Source organism: Nicotiana sylvestris, chromosome 8 (assembly GCF_000393655.2).
Source record: "Nicotiana sylvestris chromosome 8, ASM39365v2, whole genome shotgun sequence".
NCBI lineage: Eukaryota > Viridiplantae > Streptophyta > Magnoliopsida > Solanales > Solanaceae > Nicotiana > Nicotiana sylvestris.
In genome coordinates, this window is record NC_091064.1 from 108,474,156 (window position 1) to 108,499,920 (window position 25,765).

General features: G+C 38.4%; 1 protein-coding gene across 2 annotated transcripts; it reads right to left on the minus strand.

The window, feature by feature from the left end:
* Positions 1–1,337: 1,337 nt before the first annotated feature.
* Positions 1,338–5,489, minus strand: LOC104237260 (replication protein A 70 kDa DNA-binding subunit A-like). 2 transcript variants are annotated; one of them, XR_713590.2, is made up of 3 exons: positions 5,051–5,489; positions 1,660–4,151; positions 1,338–1,580 (listed from the first exon to the last, which is right to left on the minus strand). XR_713590.2 is itself a non-coding variant. In XM_009791361.2 (2 exons), the coding sequence occupies exons 1-2, from the start codon at positions 5,335–5,337 to the stop codon at positions 1,712–1,714; spliced, it is 2,727 nt and encodes a 908-aa protein (XP_009789663.1). In that variant the 5' UTR covers positions 5,338–5,489; the 3' UTR covers positions 1,338–1,711. The 2 variants fall into 2 exon arrangements, 1 of the variants encoding a protein (XP_009789663.1); XM_009791361.2 differs by having other exon boundaries at positions 1,338–4,151.
* Between the last annotated feature and the right edge of the window lie 20,276 nt (positions 5,490–25,765).

The window sequence follows — 25,765 nt, forward strand, 5'->3', positions numbered from 1 at the left end:
TTATATTTTATATTTTAATTAAATAAAATAAAAAATAATAAAAGTCTCTTACAATAAATATTTAAGTTTATTTTATATTTAAAAGAATTATACGACCTTGGTACTATCTTTTTTGGTAATTTGACACTCAAAAGCACTTTTTGAAATGATTGGCCAAACACAAATTATTTACCAAATGTTGCAAAAAGTACTTCTTAAATGAATTGGCCAAACACAAACAATTTTTTTTCAAAAATACTTTTTAAAAAGTATTTCTGAAAAAAAATACTTTTCAAAATAAGCAGATTTTGGCAGCTTGACCAAACGGGCTCTAAGAGGAACTACACGAAGCAGGATCTTCTATTCTTGACGTATACATAAATCTATATGCAAATACAGGAAAGATACTTGAAGTAATCTCAGGTATCACATCCGATCAATCATTCATTGAGAATAAATCTGACAGAAACAACAATTTATTTGCATAAATCATATGATTCAGAAAGCTTCTAAAGGCACTTTATTCTGTGTTTCAACGCCCTTTAAGTTCAATATAGAATGATTTATTTACACAGATAAAATGGGTTCAATTGACCACAATGCTTCACAATAACATATAAGGAGACACGAGAAGAAATAATCATTGGAACAGTGAAGAGGTAGCTTAGGCTGATCGAAATGATTGTTACAAGGTAATGTACCTAATAAACATTGCTGACGCAAATAACTTCCCGCCCACCTATATCCTGTCAGTTTTAACCAGCAATCACGCCCTCTGTAATTCATATCTCATATTCTTCCTACTATAGTAACCATCAAAGGTGGCTTTTACAAACATTGAAAATGTGGAGAACAACAGCACCAGCATTTCTTAAACACCTACAAAGTAACATAAAGTTGTAGCTTGAAGTCCCCAGTTGGTGGTCAATATTATCACTCTCAACTAAACTAGCAAGATGTTCAGTCCCTTTTTGCATTACGGCAATCAAAACTCCAGCACTGGCACAGTTCCTTAACCCTTTTTATGTCACAAAGAAAAATAATAATTTTTGTACTAGAAGTTAATACACAAATTCTTTGGTCTATCGACCTTTTGCACCTTTCAGATGCAGCCACAGAGCAAGTTTACCACCTGCTACTCAACAGAAACTATTTTGTCGGATAATAGGAAGGTGAGACCCTTGAGGATTTAATAAAATCAGAATTATACGTTAAAAGAAATACACTGTTCATCTTGGTCTTCTCACTGTCATAATAATTGGTCAATACCAGAATCACTTTTGAGTGCTATCGAATATGAAGCTTATTACCCAATTATTAGGTATTCAAGGACATGAATACAGATGACACATCACAGATGAAAAAAGATAAATAAGTAACATTAATATAGCAGTCTACACTATAACACAGGAATTTTGCTCTAAAAGGACGAAACCACAAAGACAGATTACCTAAAAAGAACAATAAAAGAGATCAAGAAAAACTTAAACAGGAAATAATTTACAGGGAAGAGCAAAAACATGTCGCTCCTCAAAACTGAAGACAACTTTAAGCCCAGGCATCCAGGAACACTAGCGCAAAATTTCAGCCCCAAGTAGTCACTGTATAGAAAGAAGGCAAAATGCAAGCGTCAAGAAGCTTTCTCTAAAGCAGAAGATGATCCATGAAGGTACTACCTACCGTAGAGAAGGCATCTACCCGCACAGGACAACTTTATATGCTCAAAGGTTGATCAAAATCCACCAACACGTTGCCTTGGAGGATTCCCATATCTTCCAGGAGTCATGTTATTGGCAGCGGGTGCACTGCTTACACCTGGGCAATCTCTTGCCCAATGTCCAAGCTGATGGCATTTATAACACTCAACGGAAGCACCACCACTGCTCATTCCTGAAGCAGGAGTCATGTTAGTGGCAGGGGGTGCATTGCTTACACCTGGGCAATCTCTTGCCCAATGTCCAAACTGATGGCATTTATAGCACTCACCGGAAGCACCATCACTGCTCATTCCTGAAGTTACCCTATTGCCAAAGCCACCTCCATATGCCTGGCCCTGACCACTCATGATGCTTGGACAGTTTGAAGCACTATGGCCTGTTCCACCACAACTATTACAGCTCATATACATGCCTGTAGAACCAGGTGGAGCAAACTGCGAGCCAGTAAACTGATTTCCGTATTGACCTTGCTGATTTCCCTGCAGTCCACTTTCTCTGCTGATACTGCTATTGCTGCCACCATAATTTGCAACAGGATTCATCGGTTCTATGGTTCTACTCCCAAATCCAGCATTATTATACCCTGAAGTTGGAGTTGCATTATCTGTCTTAGGAGGCAGAGTACTGGATTCCTGCCCATTGTTCTTGTCTATCAAATCCAACAGAAACCGGATCTCTGATTGGAAGTTCAGCTTCTCTGCTTTGACCACTGTTGACTTAACGCGCTGTTCATCGCTAAACATCTCTTCTTTCACTTTCAATTTGAAGATAAATTTGTTAAATAAGACATTACGCATGATATCTGTAAATCTATCATCATCCTGCCCCTCATATTTTAGGAAATACAGTTCTTTTGCAGAGACACCCATGATCTGGTCACCACATTCCTGAAATGCAGTAACCCAGGTTAAGCCAGTATGGTCCTGAATCTGGAACTGAAGAATGTACCTATATTCGCATTCATCAACAGTCTGATCACACCTGTCACACCGCCATTTCCCATCCCCATTATTTGTCACTTTTTTGTTGCACTGTCGATCTCCTATCATGAGGGGACAAGCAGGATAGCAAAAGTTCTCACCCTTTATAAATGTAACAGTGGCACTTATTGTGATCCAATCTGGCTTCTCGGAAGTGCCCAATCGTTCATCTTTGATTTGAGATATAGTTTTTCGCACATCTGTCCGACCAATGCTGCTCACTTCTCGGGAAAGAGATACTGATGGCATGTTCTTTCCCTCCCTCTCGAACCATGCCTTCAGTTTTAGAGCTTCAGGAAAATCCGGTTCTGTAAACAACTTGCTTGTAGATATAGTACCTACAGATTTTCCATTAAAATCATTTACTCTACCAGCTTTGACTGCCAAAACAGGGGAAGCTCCAGAATCACACATACTTTGAAGTGTTTGACCTTCTGCATTGCAGAAATTTCCCCACAAAGTTAATTCAACACTTTTGCCAGACATGTCCTTCAGCTGGAGAACTCTTTTCTGAGTTTCTGTACCATTTTTCCTCATTATTGAGCTAGATGGACTTATTGAAGACACCACACCAATCACATCTACCACACTATTGTTCTCCAAGGCCTCAATATCACTGATTGGCCGAAAATGAAATTGTTGTTGAGGAATAGTCCTGTCATCCTCAAAACAAGGTTGAACCACTGATGTGCTCTCGAGCATAATTTCATGGTCATTTGGAAGGTGATTGTAAGATTTCTGAGCTGGTCTCAAGCTACCCTTGGAAATCAAATACACTCTACCTGGCTCAATCTGGTGGTAAAATTGGTCAGCTACAGAGTTAAAGCATGTTACTCTTATTTCTCCTCCATCAGAATCAAGAAGATCAAAAGAGAATACTTTTCCATCACCCCTTTGATTGTTGTAGTGTCTGAGTTCTGCCTTAGCAGTAACCCTGGCCTTGATAGTCCATCGACCCTGATATGGATTGAGAGCAGCAATTGGAACAATCCTCGGCGGTGCTTCGTTCTTGGCTATAGGTCCTCTGTTTGAGTACAACGGTGGTGGCTGCTGATAAGAAGACTGAGGATGCTGCTGATAAGAAGGCTGAGGTGGCCGCACATAATTATTCATCGGAGCCCGTGAAATCGCTGGACCAGATTCTGCTTTGGGGTAAAGGGGTGCACTTGTTGAACTATATCTTTCAGAGTCAATATTACCAGCAGAGGAAGTATTATAACCAATGCTACGGGTTGACTCGGGAGATCGCATCCCACCAGGCATATTTGATCTTGGAGCTGAGCTTGAAGTAGCTGAAACAGCAGTAAAGGATTGAGGGCTGCCACTTAAACCACCTGATTGATTGGTGGAAGGCTGAAGTGGGGCAGCTGGCCCTGGCACTGAAGGACTAATACCATTTGGGAGATAATGCTTTGGTTCTCCAATGGTATCACATGTCTCCAGTAAAATATCTAATTCAATGACAATGATGATCCTGTTTGAAGAATTAGACAAGAAAAATCAATAAACAAACACTTAAAGCTACAAGTATGATTCTCAAAGACACTTACAAAAAATGAAGTGTGTGTATATATAGTTTCTTATTGGAAAGTGTAGCTGGAAATTACTGGCATGGTGGGGTTGCAGGTAAGCTGTTTGCTAATTTTGTTTGAAAGAGCCAATCTCAGAAAGCTCATCATACAAAAGTGTCATCCACTCACCTTAGAGGAAAAATTTACAATTAGGGTCTAACTATACACAACATATAAGATGTGCTTCAAATCACAGCAGTGTCACTAGAGGAGAAGCCAATCTACGAACCTAAAAAGTTGCAACACCAACTGCAGGAGCAAAGCATATACACAGAAGTTTACCATATACACATTTAAGGAACCCTGTTATAATAGGAAAAAGTTTACCACATACACAAAAGTTTAAACCCAAGTTGAGCCTATTCTTAATTAGGTTTATAAAGCAATCCTAGGTAACTTAGCTATAAGCAAGCACGCAATAACAGCCCCTAATAACGATCAACAAAAAAGAAAAAGTCCACCACTCTCCCAGGATTTTTTGGTTTATAAGGTATAGAAGATAAAAACAAATTCACAGACACAAATTATTGAACATAATCACCTTTTTTTCTCCCATTGCTTTGACCGTCCTAAACAATACGGGAGTTCGTGCTAAAATTTGCAAACAGCTAATTAAATAACAAGTATAAGCAATTGACTTTCTCAAACCTAATAATCATATATATATCCAAGAAACATACACAGTTCTTGTGGCGAAGCATCTTAATGAAAAAACTCACTCAAGGTGCACATATGCAATCCGAAATTTCAAGCATTTATATCATATAAATTGACAAAATTGAAGGAAAATCAGAGAAATTACATTCGATTTTGGATGTTATTACAAACGAACTGATTCATCTGAATAATAGATCCTTTTTGAATCTGTTGAGACCGAATAAGATCGTTTTTTTGCGTAGCTAACATCCCTTGCTGAAGAAACTCCCCGTCCGATAAAAGGATCCGGTACCGTTCGTTATTGTTATTCTGATTCTGAGTGTTCACTAACCGAATATCTGTGATTTGTAACACCGGTTTAAAATCCTCCGCATGTGCTTCGCGGTTCGTTAGAATCGCTATCGCGCCTTCCGTCAAGTTTATCGGCGGCATTTTTTCCGGCGAAATTACACTTTTTTTCTCGAGAAACTGACAGAGAGAGAGAGAGAAAGAGTGAGTTGAAAGTGAAGCGGAAGAGCTTTTCAAAACCCTAAAAATGAAGGGGGATAGACTAGAACTGAGCGGGCGCCAAACTGAAATGGGGGGGGGGGGGGGGGAGCCGCTCTTTTTTTGTGATGTGGGTAATGACAGGATTGGCCTTTTGTTCGCTGCTTGAGGCTTCTGAGAAAAGCTTGGAAGTTTTGATCGGAGGTTCTACAGAGTAGAGTAATTACTAATTGCAAAGGAAGCCACAAGTTTTTTTAAGTTTAGCGATGTAGACTATCAGGTTTTAAAAAGAAGAAATGAACCACAAAAGTAATTAAAGCAAAACAGGTCGTGGAACGTGCTGGCACTTCAACTAATTTCACGAGGCACCCATTATTTTCTACTAGCACAAGTTAATATACTTTTAGTCTACTAGTATACTTTAATTTAGGCTTATATTTAACAATAGTAGACATTTGATTTAGGTTTTATATTTAGAAAATACTAGTATACTATTCCCTCCGTCCCACTTATTGAAGCTACTATTGTTTACCTAGGCACAAATTTTAAGAAAAAAATGAATTTTTTTAAAACTTATGATCTAACATAAATATTTGATATTTGTCTGATTATAAATGATCTCATTAAAGGTAAATAAAAAATTAAAAGTGAATTATTTTTAAATATAAAAATATAATATTTTTTAAGAATAAATTAAACAGGAAAGTGTGCAATATATGGGAATATATACAACAACAAATAGTAACGCCTTAAGAAAGGATAAAATTGTTTTGGACGAAGTGTTGTTTACTATTAATTACGTTACAACTCTTTTATTTATATTTGTCTGTTTGTTTAGGTCATCTCATTTCTCTTATTCAAACACTAGCCCCGGTGCTTAACTCAAATTAGGGGCTGAAGAAGAATAGACAAACATGATGTATTGTGTCCATGGTGTTTGTGTTTTTCAGTGGTGGATAAGAATAAAAGAAGAGGCCATGTAGTAGGTGTGACAAACGATGATATTGCGGTATTTCAGTGATAGAGACGATGGATAGAAGATTAAGAATGAGCATAAAGTTTCAAAATTTTCTGCAATTAATTTGTATGAGTTTTGAGCCTAAAAATCACAATTTAAGTAAAGCCCGGTCCACATGGGGCCTACACAAGTGCAATAAAATTATGAAAATACTTGGGAATAATTATTTCATCAATAGATAAGTGTTAGATTAATGAAAGAATTGTTATTATCCTGCCTGTATTTGTAAATAATGATTCTGGAAATTAGAACGTTAGCTTATAAACGTAAATATAAATAAAACAGAAATTAATTCGAGCCCACTGAATTCACAGTGTTTCCTTAAGGAATTTAATCCCCTCCTAGTACCCAAGGTTATAGATTATTTCCTCCCAGGATAGAACGAATTACACACTGGTGTAGCGGTACTTCAAACCCCAGTGTTTCAGCGAACACAAAGTTCGACAGCAAATCACACTTATGGATGCTTTGTTTGTAGTTAAAAATAAAGAATAAGGAGGACAACTCAGAAGTCGAATGGAAATTCTGAGAGGAAGGAATGCAAAGTATAGCCAATGTTGAATTCTTACTGAAGAGAATATCAAATTGCAATTCGTTTTTCCAGTGTATACGCAGTGTATACAGAGTGTATATCCAGTATATGCAGAGTGTATATCCAGTGTATACAGAGTGTATATTAAGTGTATACAGAGTGTTTCAAGTGTTTTTTCCGATGTGTTCTTCTTTCTCTCCAACTTATGCTCTATTTATAGCAGTTATTTGAGAGAAATCCGCCCCTTCCATGGTGCAACAAGCACTAGATCATGGAGAAAGCACTTACATGGTGGTATATACACTTGCTTGGTGGGAGGAACACTTGCACCATTGTGGGAGGTGCACTAGGCTGCATTGTTGCTTAGTGTTGCAACACAATACACGGATTGGAAAACATCCGTTACAAACACGGATTATATCACGTTAATATTCACTATTAACAAATAAATTTGGTCCAAAAAATTAATCAATCGATCGATCATTTGACCAAATCCGAATCCAAATCCCATTTCCCATTCACTCTAATTTTAAGACTATTTCATCTTAAACAAAAACTCAACAATCCCCCACATGAATGGGGAATGGCTATATCACGGAAGTATGCATGAAAAACTTGTGTGATTTGCAAACAATGATTAATTGCATCTGGATAAGTAGGTTTCCCTTTGAACTTTCCGTAGTGAACTTATGTCGGATATACTCGGTCAATCGGTAGATTTGATATCTTTGAACCGTCGAACTTTAGTGTATACCTAGACAACCATAAGTCACACAATCAATCCCTTAACCGTCTTTGGTTCTCATTGTTGTGTTCGTTTCAGCCATGAACACTGCCTGGTTTCATAAGTGCGTAGAGAATTGGCCTTGCAAAATTCTCCTTGAAGCGGCTAACACTTCACACTTACATAGGTGATTCCTAAACGTGTCATCCCGTAGATACACTATTTGATATACCCTGTATCAAATTTAGAAATCATTAAAAAGCCTTAATGTTTTATCCTTGGTACTGAACATTGTCTCATCACGAGAATGGACTAAAATTTTTGTTGACAATGTTGAACCGTCATTAATGACTTTGTTTGATCTCCTTGAACCTAGATCTTGGGATCTCCAGTCTTCTAGGTAGAGTTACCGCCACAATGACTTGTTCTCGGCCATAGTCCCATTCCCCTCGATGATTTCTCAACTACCTCTCTAGTTAGGCCTTTTGTAAGTGGATCCGACACATTATCACTTGACTTTACATAGTCAATCGTGATAATTCCTCTAGAGAGAAGTTGCCTAACGGTTTTATGTCTTCGTCGTATATGACGAGATTTACCGTTATACATAACGCTCCCAGCCCTTCCAATTGCCGCTTGGCTATCACAGTGTATGCATATTGGTGCCAACGGTTTGGGCCAAAATGGAATATCTTCCAAGAAATTCCGGAGCCATTCAGCTTCTTCACCGGCTTTATCTAAGGCTATGAACTCAGCCTCCATTGTAGAGCGGGCAATACATGTTTGTTTGGACGACTTCCAAGATACCGCTCCTCCACCAATAGTGAATACATATCCACTTGTGGACTTCGAATCAGTTGAACCGGTGATCCAATTTGCATCACAATATCCTTCAATCACCGCAGGATATTTACTGTAGTGCAAATCAAAGTTTTGGGTATGTTCTAAGTATCCCAAAACTCGTTTCATTGCCATCCAGTGAGATTGACCTGGATTGCTCGTGTATCGACTTAGTTTACTTATAGCACAAGCTATATCTGGTCGTGTACAATTCATGATGTACATTAAGCATCCCAACACACGAGCATAATCCAATTGTGATATGCTTTGGCCTTTGTTCTTTGCTAGTGCAAGATTCACGTCAATTGGAGTCTTTGCAACTTTAAAGCCCAAGTGCTTGAATTTTTCAAGTACTGTCTTAATATAATGAGATTGTGACAATGCCAGGCCTTGAGGAGTCTTTTGGATCTTAATCCCCAGAATTAAATCTGCAATTCCCAAGTCCTTCATATCAAACTTGCTAGTTAGCATACGCTTAGTAGCATTTATGTTGGCAATGTTATTACTCATTATCAGCATATCATCCACATATAGGCAAACAATGACTATGTGATTTGGAACATTTTTAATGTACACACATTTATCACATTCATTTATCTTAAAACCATTTGACAACATTGTTTGGTCAAATTTCGCATGCCATTGTTTGGGTGCTTGTTTTAGTCCGTAAAGGGACTTAACAAGTCTACATACCTTATTTTCTTTACCTGGAACCACAAACCCTTCAGGTTGTTCCATGTAAATTTCTTCCTCCAACTCTCCATTTAAGAAGGCCGTTTTAACATCCATTTGATGAATTTCAAGACCATACACTGCAGCTAATGCTACTAACATCCGTATGGACGTAATCCTTGTAACTGGGGAGTATGTATCAAAGTAGTCAAGACCTTCTCGTTGTCTATACCCTTTGACAACAAGTCTTGCCTTAAATTTATCAATAGTGCCATCATCTTTCATTTTTCTCTTAAAAATCCATTTAGAACCCAAAGGTTTATTTCCAGGAGGAAGATCAACCAATTCTCATGTATGGTTGTTCAATATGGATTCTATTTCACTATTGACTGCCTCTTTCCAGAACAATGATTCCGAAGAAGACATAGCTTCTTTAAATGTTCGAGGCTCATTTTCCAATAAGAAAGTCACAAAATCTGGTCCAAACGAAGTAGACGTTCTTTGACGTTTACTACGTCTTGGATCCCCCTGATTAAATGTACTTTCTTTTGTTTCTTCCCGAGGTCGTTTAGATCCTTCACCAATCGACTCGCATTCCTTTTTATACGGATATATATATTCAAAGAACTCAACATTATCTGATTCTATAACCGTATTATTATGAATGTCGGGATTTTCTGATTTATGAACCAGAAATCGATATGCTTTACTATTAGTCGTATATCCTATGAAAACACAATCAACTGTTTTCGGTCCTATTTTTACCCTTTTGGGTTTAGGAACTTGCACTTTTGCCAAACACCCCCACACTTTAAAATAATTCAAGTTGGGCTTCCTTCCTTTCCATTTTTCATATGGAGTGGATTGTGTTTTGCTATGGGGTACTCGATTTAGTATTCGGCTGGCCGTAAGAACGGCTTCCCCCCACCAGTTCTGTGGAAAACCAAAACTTATCAACAATGCGTTCATCATCTCCTTTAATGAACGATTATTTCTTTCCGCAATCCCATTGGATTGGGGCATGTAAGGGGCTGTTGTTTGATGAATAATTCCATATTCTAAACATATTTGTTCAAAAGGAGATTCATATTCACCACCCCTATCACTTCTTATCATTTTGATTTTCTTGTTAAGTTGCGTTTCAACTTCATTTTTGTATTGCTTGAATGCGTCTATTGCTTCATCTTTACTATTAAGTAAGTAAACATAGCAATATCGAGTACTATCGTCAATAAAAGTTATGAAATACTTCTTTCCACCGCGAGATGGTATTGACTTCATGTCACAAATATCTGTGTGAATTAAGTCTAAAGGATTTGAATTCCTTTCAACCGACTTATAAGGATGTTTAACATACTTAGATTCCACACATATTTGACATTTTGATTTTTCGCATTCAAACTTAGGCAATACTTCCAGGTTAATCATTTTTCGCAAGGTTTTATAATTGACATGACCCAAACGTACATGCCATAAATCATTTGACTCAAGTAAGTAAGAAGAAGCTGAAGTTTTATTATTAGTTTCAACAACTATTACATTCAGCTTGAAAAGGCCCTCAGTAAGGTAACCTTTTCCTACAAACATTTCATTCTTACTAATCACTACCTTGTCAGATACAAAAACGCACTTAAAACCGTGCTTTACAAGAAGTCCAGTAGAGACTAAGTTCTTCCTAATCTCGGGAACATGAAGGACGTTGTTCAAAGTCATGACCTTGCCAGAAGTCATCTTGAGAAATATCTTACCGTATCCTTCAATGTTTGATGTAATAGCATTTCCCATAGAGAGCGTCTCTTCGGGTCCATCAGAAGCATATGTAGAAAATGCTTCCCTCACAGCACAAACATGGCGAGTGGCTCCAGAATCAATCCACCACTCCTTTGGGTTTCCTACCAGGTTGCATTCAGAAAGCATGGCGCACAAGTCATCAACATCATCATGCTTTTCTACCATGTTTGCTTGACCCCTTTGCTTGTCTTTCTTCCGAGCACGACACTCCGTAGATTTGTGTCCGGTTTTCCCACAGTTGTAGCAGTTTCCACTGAACCGCTTCTTGCTTGGGTTGTATTTCGGACCAGAAGCCTTCTTTCTCTTTTTGTTATCTTCAACAATATTTGCTCCCATTATTGTTGAATTTCCACGGCCTCTCCTTTCAGCAGCTTTATTGTCCTCTTCGATTCTCAATCGAACAATGAGATCTTCAAGGGACATCTCCTTTCGTTTGTGTTTCAAATAATTTTTAAAGTCCTTCCACAATGGAGGCAACTTCTCAATTATTGCTGCTACTTGGAATGCCTCATTGATGACAAGACCTTCAATGAAAATTCCGTTAGTAAAATTACTAAAAATTTTACTTTCAACATTAGCATTCATTTGAAATATACCTTCAGCAAGTAGATCATGAATAATCACTTGTAACTCCTGGACTTGGGTAATAACAGACTTGCTATTTACCATTTTGTAGTCTAAAAATTTTGCAGCGACGAATTTCTTCATCCCGGCATCTTCAGTTTTGTATTTCTTTTCAAGCGCATTCCACAATTTTTTTGACGTCTCCACGCCACTGTATACATTATACAGATTATCCTCCAGTCCGCTAAGAATATAATTCCTGCACAAGAAGTCAGAATGCTTCCACGTCTCAATCACGAGAAAGCTTTCATTCTCTGGAGTTTCATCTGGAAGATCAGGAACATCTTCCTTGATGAACTTATGTAGACATAACGTAGTCAAGTAGAAGAACATCTTTTGCTGCCAGCGCTTGAAATTCATCCCGGAAAATTTTCCGGGTTTCTCTGCCGGTGCCAACGCCGGAGTTCGACTTGTCGATGCATTGGCAGTCATCATCGGAACAACTTGATTTCCGTCATTCGCCATTTTTACTGTAAAAATGACACAAACAAATGTTTAATAAACGTTTAAAACTGGAGTAAAAAATCACGTAGATTTTAATCTCCAACAAAACGCCACGAAGGCTTTACTCTCTAAATGGGAGTACACAAAACCACAAAGGTTTTAAGTTTCCAGAATAATAAAAGTAACACAAATACAGAAATTAAAATTATTAAATTCCTTAAGCTTGTTATTATCCTGCCTGTATTTGTAAATAATGATTCTGGAAATTAGAACGTTAGCTTATAAACGTAAATATAAATAAAACAGAAGTTAATTCGAGCCCACTGAATTCACAGTGTTTCCTTAAGGAATTTAATCCCCTCTTAGTACCCAAGGTTATAGATTATTTCCTCCCAGGATAGAACGAATTACACACTGGTGTAGCGGTACTTCAAACCCCAATGTTTCAGCGAACACAAAATTCGGCAGCAAATCACACTTATGGATGCTTTGTTTGTAGTTAAAAACAATGCAGAATAAGGAGGACAACTCAAAAGTCGCATGGAAATTCTGAGAGGAAGGAATTCAAAGTATAGCCAATGTTGAATTCTTACTGAAGAGAATATCAGATTGCAATTCGTTTTTCCAGTGTATACGCAGTGTATACAGCATGTATATCCAGTATATACAGAGTGTATATCCAGTGTATACAGAGCGTATATTAAGTGTATACAGAGTGTTTCGAGTGTTTTTTCTGATGTGTTCTTCTTTCTCTACAACTTCTGCTCTATTTATAGCAGTCATGTGAGAGAAATCCGCCCCCTCCATGGTGCAACAAGCACTAGGCTATCATGGAGGAAGCACTTACATGGTGGAATGTACACTTGCTTGGTGGGAGGAGCACTTGCACCATTGTGGGAGGTGCACTAGGCTGCTTATTGCTTAGTGTTGCAACACAATACACGGATTGGAAAACATCCGTTACAAACACGGATTATATCACGTTAATATTCACTATTAACAAATAAATTTGGTCCAAAAAATTAATCAATCGATTGATCCTTTGACCAAATCCAAATCCAAATCCCATTTCCCATTCACTCTAATTTTAAGACTATTTCATCTTAAACAAAAACTCAACAAGAATGAGAGAATATTGTACGAAATAAAGGGTTAAACTAAAAGATCATAGATCAAGCCTAGACGAGCTTAAGAGAGTAACTAATGTGAGGATCTACTCGAGGGAAATAGAGCCGTTAGGATACTTAGACATCACCACAATATAAGTTGGATGGATTTAGCTTGGATAGACAAGCACATAACTCATGACTGTTGGACCAAAGATGAAGTCGAAGGAAGACTAAGGCAATCGTGCCCTCTATCCGTTGCCACGGTTCAGCTGTGTCATTTTCCATAGAAGACGATGGGGAAAGCCTTAGCCCAACTGTGGTCTTCTCTCAATTGTGGATCTCAACTATTACCACGGTTTAGTTGTGGTCGTCAACTATTGCAATGGCTGAGCCAGGTCTATATATACACCCCAAGTCGGGGAAAGAGAAAAGGAAGAGGATTTTGAAGCTCTAGAGGTTCTAGTGAGAGAAAGAGGTATCCTACCACTATTGATGCTTGCCAAGGTTAGTACTTATGGATATTTATGTTAGATTTCATCACATAAATGCAAGTATTTGTCTCCATTTATATTGAATTTTTAGACTTTTAAAGAATCACTAAGAACAGTCAAGAGAGAAGATCTCTAGGGTTTCTTCGAAAAGGTAATGTCACAACTCCTCCATTATTTATGTCAATAAAATAGGTCTTGAGAGATTATAAAAATAAGAAAAACATGGTTTGGTTGAGCCATTTAGTGAATCACAGAGTTTACGAAAACTTCACCATTGTTGGAATGGGTGAAGAAGTAGGTGAATAGTAACAGTAGATATTGAAATATAAGTTTGGCATAAATAGACATTTTTTGTGTAGATATCGGCCTTTTGGCGACATTTGAGTATTTAAATCAAATTGAAGCTTTTTGTAGTATTATTTTAGAGTTTGGGCTTGAGGTAAATTTATTAAACTTACTCATCTTGAGGGATTTCTCTAAAGCATGATTTGAATCTAACACGTGAGTTGTTTGTAAATGTGCGCCTGCACTTGTGAGGGCAAGTGGGTGTGGATGTCACCATGTGTCTTTGAGTTGTGTTGAATATGAAATATCATTATTTTCTAATAAAAATCTTATTTGTAAATACTTGTTGGTAAATAATACTTGAGGCAAATATTTAAGACTTGATATATGTAATAGCACTTGTTGTATCTTTAAGAAAATTGATGTTAAATCGCTAAAGAGTTTAACATGAAAATAGTTATTTATCTGATTTTGTTTGAACGATTTGGATTGGCTGTAAACGTAATGATTTAATAAATATTTGAAATATTAAATATTTTGAAGTTAACTTGTGAAGACCATCGAGGTTGGTACGAATGTTTAGTTTGTTACCATGAAACTACACGCGCCGGTGTAGGGTCATATTCCAAGGCTAACCGAAATTTGTGGAATAAAGTCCCCCGTCGTGAAGGCAAATGATCACTACTTAAAGTAATAAGGTTAATTCGACTCATATGGTACTACGAAAGCCGTCCGGACGAGTAGGATCAAATACTTGTAGCTAGGTTGATCACCTAGTGGTTGTTTATTATGGTGGTATCGCTATAATACTCCTAGTGAAATGTAAAAGAGAATTTTCTTATGCGTAGGCATAAGAAACAAAAAGTAATTTCATGACTTAATAAAATTAAACTATTTTGTGTGTTTTTTATTTAAATCATGGATTAATATAAATATTTTAAAAGTTTATGTCAAGGTTTACATTTCACTTGTATTTTCATTTAAAATGATAAAAAACACGAGTGATATAACTATTTATCATTTTATATCAAATACTAGTTACATTACTTCTGTAAAACATTATCCTAGGAAATTGAGTTAGAGAGAGAGTCTATAACACTTATTGAGTATTGTAATAGTATACTCAGTCCTCGTGGGCCCCTCTCTAGGGCTCTACCTACTATACATATTTCAGGGTGAGGCATGGTACGTGATGAGCGGACATGACTCAGATGACTCTCTTTCCGAGGTATATAATAAAGCACCGCTTTTATTCTATGGTAGGTGCCATATTTTTTCTTACTTTATTTTAGTCGAAAATTGTTCCAGGTATTTATCTCTATTCTCGTGCCTTAGAAATTCCATAGACGACTATTATTCTTTTGGGGTTAAACTCGAAAGTTATTCATATTGCTTGCATGAAAGAAATATGATTATCTTTATGTATTAAAAATTATGCTTCATATGCGATTTTAATCATTCAAATTATTGTCTTTAAAAAAAGGTGTGTGCATCTATTAGGCATATATATAGATATTCTTGTACGACTTGATCCACTCAAGTCGGATAGTGTGTCAGATACCAGTTACATGATTTTGTATCATGACAATAAGAGTCGGATGATGAGAGCAAAATTTGTTAATGGACTTGGGGAGGAGAAAATGTGGTGGGAGTCAAGTGGCGTATGCAAGAATTATTATGAGCTGTGCCAAAGATTGAAGAAATGAACAAACAAATAAATCACTACAATAACAAGAAGTGTCATCATATACATACATACATACATAATACATACATACATAATCAGTATATTTTATTTCTCATCTGTATATGCATATAGTACATAATTTGACAGAAAAGTATCACCTGATACCGTTTGGATTAAGGTGTATATGCCCCTTGGTGGAACCTATAATAGATGTTGATGGTAACTTGATGATATAGCCATAGATAAGTCACTAATGATAAAAATGGATTTGCAATAGCTAAGAGTTGATTTTTAAGAGTGGTGATTGGTGACCGCGGGGTCAAGGATTCCTATGCGATTTTTTAAGAATGATGTTTGGCAACTTTAAGGGGTCAAGGATTCCTATAAAAAATCAAAAAAATGGTTTCTCTTTCTGTGTACCGTGGGTGTGTAAATTTTCGAGTGTATTGTGTGTCTATATGAGTGTATTTTAGGATGTGCATCTACGTGAATTGTGTGTTGGCAAAAAACATATGAGAATGGGGGTTGGGGGGGGGAAAGGGGGAGGGGGGGGAGAGGAAAAAAGAGAGAAAGGTGATATCTAGTGTTACGAATGCGACGATGGATGTAACGTTTGAAAAGGTATAGTATTTAGTAATTAAATCTTTAAAGTGAATATTTTCTGTTTGCTAAAAAAAAAAAGACGCTTAGATTTCTCATATGATTTAGTTAGCTGGTAGAAAACAATGACCAAGAGATTACTTCTTAAATAATAAATGGTAAAAAGGTGAGAGACACAGAAAAATAAACAATAAACTCGAGTGAAAGTGTCACGATCCAATTCCCAGTTTCCCACTATAGGTCGTGATGGTACCCAGCGTCGTCGCTAGGCAAGCCAATGGTGAACTATCCATGTAATAGTTTAATATTTTTAAAGTAATTGATTTTATTTAATAAGAGAATAATTAATAGGTGATTGTAGTAATGTAAAGCATAAAATAACAAAAGAGTAAAATAGTGAATTTAATACTTAAATCCATAAAATGTCTACTAGAATATTCCCAAAATCCGGTGTCATAAGTGCATGAATAAACCAGTAGAATGTAAAAAACCTCCTATACTACTGTCTAGAGTAAGATAAACAGAAAATAAATACAACAAGAAGAGACTTTGGGCGCGGCAGAACGGGCATAGAGAGCAACTCGCCACTAATTCTCTAGGTAGCGGGGGTACGCGCCTGAATGACCACCATATGCACCTGCCTCAGATCCTGCACAATTAGTGCATATAACGACTCGGCTGGTCGTTTCGAGAGTTGTAGCCTCGTTCCCCCATTTTCTACTTTTTTGTGTTTTACAGTTGTTATATGACTTACCGGATTGGTTGGTTCGGGTCCAGAGAGATTTCTGAGTGAATTGAGACACTTAGTCTCTTAATTGAAAGCTTAAGTTGGAAAAGTTTATCGAATATCGACTTATATGTAAACAACCTCGGATTTGAATTTTGATGGTTTTGCTAGCTCCGTTAGGTGATTTTGGACTTAGGAGCGCGTCCGGAATGTGATTCGGAGGCTCGTAGTAGAATTAGGCTTGAAATGGCGAAAGTTGAAATTTTGGAAAGTTTGACCGGGAGTGGACTTTTTGATAGCGGGGTCGGATTGGATTTCCGAAAGTTGGAGTAGGTTTGTAGTGTTATTTATGACTTGTGTACAAAATTTGAGGTCATTCAGACGTTTCAGCGTCGTTTGTAGATTTTGGAAATTCCAAAGTTCATTAGGCTTGAATCTGTGTGTAATTCGTATTTTTGATGTTCTTTGAGGTGATTTGAGGATTCGACTAAGTTATTATTGGGTTATCAAACTTGTTGGTATGTTTGGCTGAGGTCCCGGAGGCCTCGGGTTGATTCCGGATGGTTAACGAATCAAAAGTTAAAGTTGAGTGATTGCTGAAGGTGAACTCTGCTGGTATAAACGCACCTGCAGAGCTTTGATCGCAGTTGCAAGCTGAGGAGCGCAGATGCGGCCAGGCTTGGGGAGGACTATGGTCGCAGGTGCAAAGATTTTTTCGCACCTGCGTGGTCGCAAGAGCGGAGTGATGGGCGCAGGAGCAGACATTTCCGCAGGTGCGATGGGCTTCCACACCTGCGGTTGCGCAAATGCGTGAGAGAGGACCACATAAGTGGAGGCCCATCTCTAGTGGTTCACCGTAGAAGCAGAACTTTGGTCGCTTCTGCGACACCGCAGATGCGGTTAAGTGTCCGCAGAAGCGGAAGTGCTGGACATAAAGTTAAATACAAGGGTTCGCGATTTTGGCTTCATTTCAAACATTTTGAGCTCGGGTTTGGCGGTTTTTGAGAGGATTTTCGAGGAGATTCTTGAGGTAAGTCCCTTGTTCTCGTTTTTGATCAATAATCTTGTTTCCCCTTTGATTTTTTCACCTAATTGATGTGTATTTAAGGTGTAAATTGGAGGTTTGAGGCTAGGGATTTGGAGAATGAATTTTAGGATTTTGAATGATCAAATGGTGTAAGATCTTGGTAAATTTGGTATGGTTAGACTCATGAGTGAATGGGCTTTCGGGTTTTGCGACTTTTGCCAGATTTTGAGACGTGGGTCCGGAGGCCGGGTTTGAGCCGATTTCGGATTTTGAGCTATAATTTTGTATTTTTCTTGTGGAATCGATTCCTTTAGCCCGTATTGATTGTATTGTACTGTTTGTGGTTAGATTCGGGACATTTGGAGGCCGACTCGCAAGGCAAAGATATTTTGGAGTAGACTTTTGCTCGGATTGGGGTAAGTAACAGTTTTAAATCTGGTCATGAGGGGATGAAACCCCGGATATTGTGTTACGTGATTATTTTGGAGGCGACACACATGCTAGGTGACAGGCATATGGGCGTGCACCGAGGGAATTGTGACTTGGTCCGTTCCGTGAAACTTTAAAGTTGAATAACTTGTTGTTAGCTATATGCTCTCCCTGTGTTATAGAAATTTGATTGCAATTCAAGTTGGAAATCATGCTTAGGCTATATGATGTCACTGCTGGGACCCGCAGAGGTCATGTACTTGTTGAATTAGCTGCTATTTATGGTCTTGTACTCAGTCACAATTTTACTTGTGTATAATATCTCCGTCTCTTCTTGTTTCTTGTTGATACATGTTATTATCTATGTTTGGGATGATTTGTATAATTTATGAGAGCCCAAGAGACTGGAGAGGTTGGTGACTGAGTTAGGGCCTGAGTGCCGAGCTATGAGCTATGTGTGTATATATGGATCGGGTTGCACGTGCACAACGAGCCTTAGGGCTATATATATATATATATATATATTTATGGATCGGGTTGCACGCCACAACGAGCCATATAGCTATTTATATATTATGGATCGGGTTGCACGTCACATCGATATAGCGCTTGGGTTGATGGAGTCTCTTCGGAGTCTGTACACCCCCAGTGAGCGCAAATACCTATTGAGTGTGAGTGTTGAGGGTTGAGAGCAGAGTGTTTGTGCTATTAAGAAAGATTGAGTGACTGTTGGCCAGAGAGGCCGTACTTGTTTTCATTTGTTGCTGCACTTAGCTGATATATGTCACTGTTTTGAAATTTCTGGAAGATATTGTGTTCAGCTTTACATGAACTTGGTAATGTGTAACTGATTTGACATAAATTGCCGGAATTGAAAGCCTGTCTACTTTCTTGATGAGAATTACTGAAATGAACTATAACTGTGTAGCTCATCACTATCTTTGAGTTCCTTGTTTATTATTGTTACTTACTGAGTAGTGGGGGTACGTGCCTGAATGGCCTCCAGATACACCTGCCTCAGATCCTACACGATTAGTGCAGAAGTGTAGCGTGAGTACATAAACAACATGTACCCAGTAAATATCTAGTCTAACCTCGAAGAAGTAGTGACAAGGGGTCGACATTGCCACTTACTAAGGGTCAATAAATAAAGTGCACAAATTATAAATAGGTAGGGAATACATCAATAATAACAAATTAATGAACAATAAATAAGTGGTTCGTTAACTAAATATCAGTTAGAGTCTCCAACTATCACATACTAATTTCAACAAATATGATCCATCAAGTAATTATAAATTCTCAAGTCATGGAAGAAATATCAAGTATAATCGGATTCCGAGCAATATCACACATGATTTATGCCGAGCTCGTACGACCCGATTCAGAATAATGTGTAAACTGCCGAGGGTCGACCGACGAGAACCATAGATGCATCTATTATACCGTCGAGGCATTCGTCCCAATCCACAAGAAGAGAGAATACTCTACAAACTCCGATTAATGGCTACTACAAGAATAATACCCAAGGAGGCATAATTTTCACTAATGGTCAAGTAACCCACCAAAGCCCAAAGTAATGAAGTTCGATCTTTACAAATCCTTTATCCAATATCAAATGTAATTTATGTAATTAAACTAATAGAAGTAATACATGGTAGAGTCCTAAAACTATCTAGACATAAGCATGATTTTTAGCTACATGCGGACTCTCGTCACATCGTGCGCACGTAGCACCCACAATTATTAGCAAAATAATCATTTATAGCACCTACGAGGAAAATTTCCTCTTATAAGGTTAGGTAAGAGACTTACCCCATTTTCAAGTTCTCTTCCCGGTCCATAATTTACACTAAAGCCTCAAATTGGTGCCACACAATCCGAAACTAGCCAAATTATTGTATAAATCATTCACTATATGCTCAAAAGTTCATAATTTAACTATTAGAGTAATTACCCAACCCAAATTGAAAGATTCCTAAAATTCACCCCCGGGGTCCATGTGCCTGGAGTTCCAGAAATTTTTATAAATAAAAGTTACCCATAACCTTACGAACCCAAATATATAATTTCTACTCAATTCCATAATCATCTTCGTGGTCTAATCTCATTTTTATCAAAACCATAGTTTTCAACAATCTCCTAAATTTTTTACATTTTACACGTTAAAATCTACCTATAATCTATGTATTAAACTCACATTGGGAAGGAATTACTTACCTTCAATAGCTAGGTGAAAACCCTCTCCAAGAAGCTCCAAAATCGACCAGGGCAATAAGAAATGAGAGAAAATGGCCTAAGTCCTGTTTTTAAAACAAGTCTCTACCCAGGCATTCCTTCTTCGACATCGTGAAAGAGGCCTCTCGATCACGAAGGCAAGCTGCCCAGGCTCCAGAAAATGAACATCGCGAACGTGAGGTCCCTCTCGCGAATGTGAATTCTTGACCCGCCTGAGCTTCATGAACGCGGGGTCCCCTTCGCGAATGCGAAGAGTAACGGAGCTGACCCCCTCATAGGCCCTTTTCCCCTATGCGAACGTGGGCCATTTCACGCGAACGTGAAGGCCACAGGTCCTGGACCTTCACAAACACGGACTGGGGGTCGCGAACGCGAAGAGAAACTACCCAGTCCTCCAATTTCCTTCTCAGTGATCACGAAACAACCCTCACGATCACGAAAAAGGAAACTAGAACCAGCAACAACAAATTTTTGGACTTAGCTCCGAGTGGTCCGAAACTCACCCGAGCCATCCGAGACCCCGTCCAAATGCACCAACAAGTCCATAAACATAATACGAACTTGCTCAAACTCTAGGAACACGTAAAACAACATCAAAACTAAGAATCACACTCCAAAACCAAATTGAATCAAATTATGAACTTCAAGCTTTTCACTTACTCCGAACGCGCTGAATCATACTTAAACTACTCGGAATAACACCTAATTTTGCATACATGTCATAAACCACCGTATGGAACTATTCCCAGGCTCGAAATCCCAAATAGACCTTGATAATACCAAAGTCCACTCCAAACCAAATTTAAATAACTTGAAAATCTTCAATACGCCAACTTTCAACAATAACCGACGAAACGCTCCCGGATCATCCGAAAACCGATTCGAACACATGCCAAAGTCCAAAATCATCATATAAATCTATTGGAACAGTCAAATCCCGATTCCGAGGTCATTTACTAAAATGTTGACTCAAGTCAAACTTGGCCATCTTAGGCCACTATTAAGGAACTAAGTGTTCCGATTTCAACCCGAACCCTTTCCAAACCCAAGTCAACCATCCCCGCAAGTCATAAAATAGTAAAGGCACATATGTGGAGTCTTAATTAGGGAAATGGGGGACGTAGAAAGTAAAATAATCGGTCCGGTCATTACATTCTCCAACTCTTAAACAAACGTTCGTCCTCGAACGGGTTTAGAATCATATTTGGAGTGCTGAATAAGTGTGGATATCTGCTTTGCATGCCCTCATCGGTCTCCCAAGTCACCTCCTTGACTGGTTGACCTCTCCACTGGACCTTTATCGCAGAAATTTTTTTAGACCTCAACTGGCAAACCTGTCTGTCAATAATGGCAACTGGCTCATCCTCATAACCCAAGCTCTCATCTAGCTGAACCGTGCTGTAATCTAACACATGTGATATGTCGGCATGATACTTTCAGAGCATAGACAAGTGGAAAACCAGATAAACTCCAGATAGACTGGGAGGCAAAGCAAGCTCATAAGCAACCTCTCCAACTCGACTCAACACCTCAAATGGGCCAATAAACCTTGGGCTCAACTTGCCCTTCTTCCCAAACCTCATGATTCCCTTCATCGGCGAGACTTTCAAGAGAACCTTCTCGCCCACCATAAATGATAAATCACACGCCTTCTGATCCGTGTAACTCTTCTATCTGGACTATGCTGTGCAGAGTCGCTCCTAATTAAACTTTACCTTCTCCAAGGCATCCTTCACTAAATCAGTACCATATAACCTACCCCCGCCGGCTCAAACCATCCGATGGTCAAACGATGTTGCCGATTATATAAAGCCTCAAATGGAGCCATCTCAATATTTTACTGATAACTGTTGTTATAAGCAAACTCGACCATGTAAGCACGTGATTTTTGACCCTCCCCGAGAATTTTCACATTTTTAGCGTGAATATGTGAAATTGGGTCTAGTATAGCTATTTTAGCTATTTTTACTTTATTTCGTTGCAAAAAGAAAAATTTCAAAAAAAATATATATAAATCTTAGTTTATGTATCTCTCATAAACTTGAAAAATACAAAAATTGCACTTTATTTTGTACTTTATATAATTTCGAAAATTACAAAAAAAATATAGTTTTATTAATATTCTATAGTCATTTTTAACTTTGAAAAATACAAAAATATTATCTCATATTTTATCTTAATATTTAAAAACGAAAATTACAAAAAATATAGTTTTATTAATATTTTGTAGCTATTTTAAATCTTGAAAAAATATTCAAAAAGATATAGTTTTGTTTAAATACTAGTCTTATTTTTGGTAGTTATTTTGCTTACATAGGACTAGTTAAGCAACGTGTTCCTATTTCTCGGGTCCGGGCAAAAGAATAATATTCGGGTTCAAACTACCCGGTTTTAGGCCTAATTTTCGGACCTAGCCCATAATAAACCGTGTCCAGGACACGTGGGGAACCCCACCACGCGTGGGGGACATATGCCTCGAACCCCACCACGCGTGGGGCTCATTTTCATGGGCATTGCATTACAAAAACACGGACAGAATTTGAAAAGAGAGGGGGGACCAACGAAAAGGGACTTGGGAAATTTTAAAAGGAGGAAAAAGCCAACAAAAAGGAGGACTTTTTTGGGAAAAGTTGAAAAAACGGGACTTTTGAGATTTGGAAAACTATACTACTGTTCCTCTTTCTTCTTAAGAAAAAAGAGGGAACGAACAGAAGGACTGGGGAATATTTTTGAAAGAGGGTACTGTTTCATCTTCTTCTTCACATGAAGAAGAAACAGGAACCCTACTGAACTAAGCTCCCTCATCCCTTCCGGTCACCTCCACGCCCAAAACCTCCATCGTCGACCCTACGTCCACCAAGCCTCCGACCGCCCGTCACCTTCCCCGGCACCCCCACTGCCCATAACCACCAGTTCCCCTCCCTCGTCACCTACTGTTCCTCCGTCTTCCTCCTGGAGAAAAACCCAGAAAACCCTACTGCCCCCCCAGCGTCGAGAACCCACGAGGACACTCCTCCACCTCCGTCAACAACCAAACAGACCTCCATAGCTGCTCCTCTCATCACCTCCAACGACCCCTTTGTTGCAGCTTCTCGCAGCAGTTGCTGCGTCGAAAAATACAGCAGCTGTTGCTGCGTCGCTGCGTTGCTGAGTAGCTCAGCCGTTGCTTCAATCCGGTGAGGTTGTTTTGTTCGTCGAGGTCCGGTACGTCGAGGCGCTGTCCGAGGTTCCGTCGTCGTTCTTCGTTCAGAAAGGTCCGGCTTAAATTCCGTCGGAATCGTGTTTGTCGCTCTGAGTTGGTCGAGGTGCTAAGGTTAGTAAGCCTCGATATATTGGATAAAGAAATTTTACGTTCAATGTTCGAAGTTGCAATATATCAATTGATATGATAATTTTCTGCTCATGTTTTCATCGTATGCATTTTTGCTCATTTTGCGTTATGTGATTCTTGTTTATGTGATGTCATGTAATTAAGTTTGACTAGTTGTTCTATGACACAAGTTTGGCGTTAATTTGTTCGTCCTTTACTTCACTTAGTTCATTCAAAAATTTTATTATTAGTACATGTTATTACTACTCCCGAAATACTCATTCGCTAAAACTCTTTTTATTAAACTTCTAACAAGTTATGAGATTTTAGTTGTAAAGAAGTCGTAAGTTTTAGTATTGTTAAAGGCGTAGAAATGGCATCCTTTAAAAATAAATAAATAATTATAAAAAAAAATGATGAATGAATAAAAAATAATAATAAAAATAAATAAAATGAGACGAGCCTCGCCGGAAAAAATGTACAGATTGCGGGGCCCTCACAAAATATATGTATTAAATACTTAGATTCCGGGACGGGCCGTTTAGCAAATTTCACGGCCCTACCAAAAAATAATAATGCGCTAGTTGCTTTAGGCGCGCCTTTAATAATGTTATCTCCCTAAACTCGGGTGCACATTTATGTGACCCAAATCCAAATCTCAACGAAATCGAAATGTGTCTCTAATCACGGGTACATTGACTGTGACGAGGTCCGAGATGCATTTCCATGACGTTGCAAATTCTTTAAAAAATAAAAATAAAAATGAGATGAGCCTCGCCGAATAAAAATACAAATTGCGGGGCCCTCAGTAAATACTTGTTTAAAATTACTTAGAATTCAGGAGGGTCGTTTAGCGGATTTCACGGCCTCCGCAAAATAATAACGCGATAGTCTCTTTAGGCGCGTGTTTAATAGTTTACTTTCTTAAGCTCGGGTGTGCATTTCATGCGACCCAAATCCGATCCCAAAACATCAAATAAAATGTGTTCCGGATTATGGGTGCATTTCATGTGACGTAGTCCAAAGACGTGTTTTAAATGATGTTCACATTTCTTTTAAAAACAATAATAGTAAAGCGGTTAAAAGATAAATTTGCACATAAGTTCATACTTGTATAAAATCAGATAATCAAGCCGAATATAACAATTGAGCGACCGTGCTAGAACCACGGAACTCGGGAATGCCTAACACCTTCTCCCGGGTTAACAGAATTCCTTATCCGGATTTCTGGTACGCAGACTGTAATATAGAGTCATTCTTTTCCTCGATTCGGGATTAAAATTGGTGACTTGGGACACCCTAAATCTCCCAAGTGGCGACTCTGAAATAATTAAACCAATCCCGTTTCGATTGTCCTTTAATTGGAAAAAACTCCCCTGCGCCCCTCGGGCGCGTAAAAAGGAGGTGTGACAGCTCTGGCGACTCTGCTGGGGACGAAAACCCAGAACCACTGGTTCAGGGTTAAGAATTCGAGCTTAGAATAATTGTTATTATTTGGCTTTATTTATTATCTGATTATTACATGTTTTGAGCCTAATGTGCTAAATGCTGCTTTTACCGCTTTGATATTATTTGAACTGTATATAAATTGTGCCGAAACCTTTCTCTTCTTACCTCCGGGGATGTGCTTACTGGTTGAGACTCCTTATTCTGTTAGTGTCATACCCTAAATAAAAGAGGCTCGGAAAATTTCTAAGCCGGCTGGCCTTTTGGTTCCCGGAAAGGAGCTCCTTCCTCAGCTCGAGTTGTCCGCTCGGGTACACTGTCTAGAACACCGACCCAGGTTCTTGAACCTAGTATAACAAAGCCACATGCAGGATCCCTAG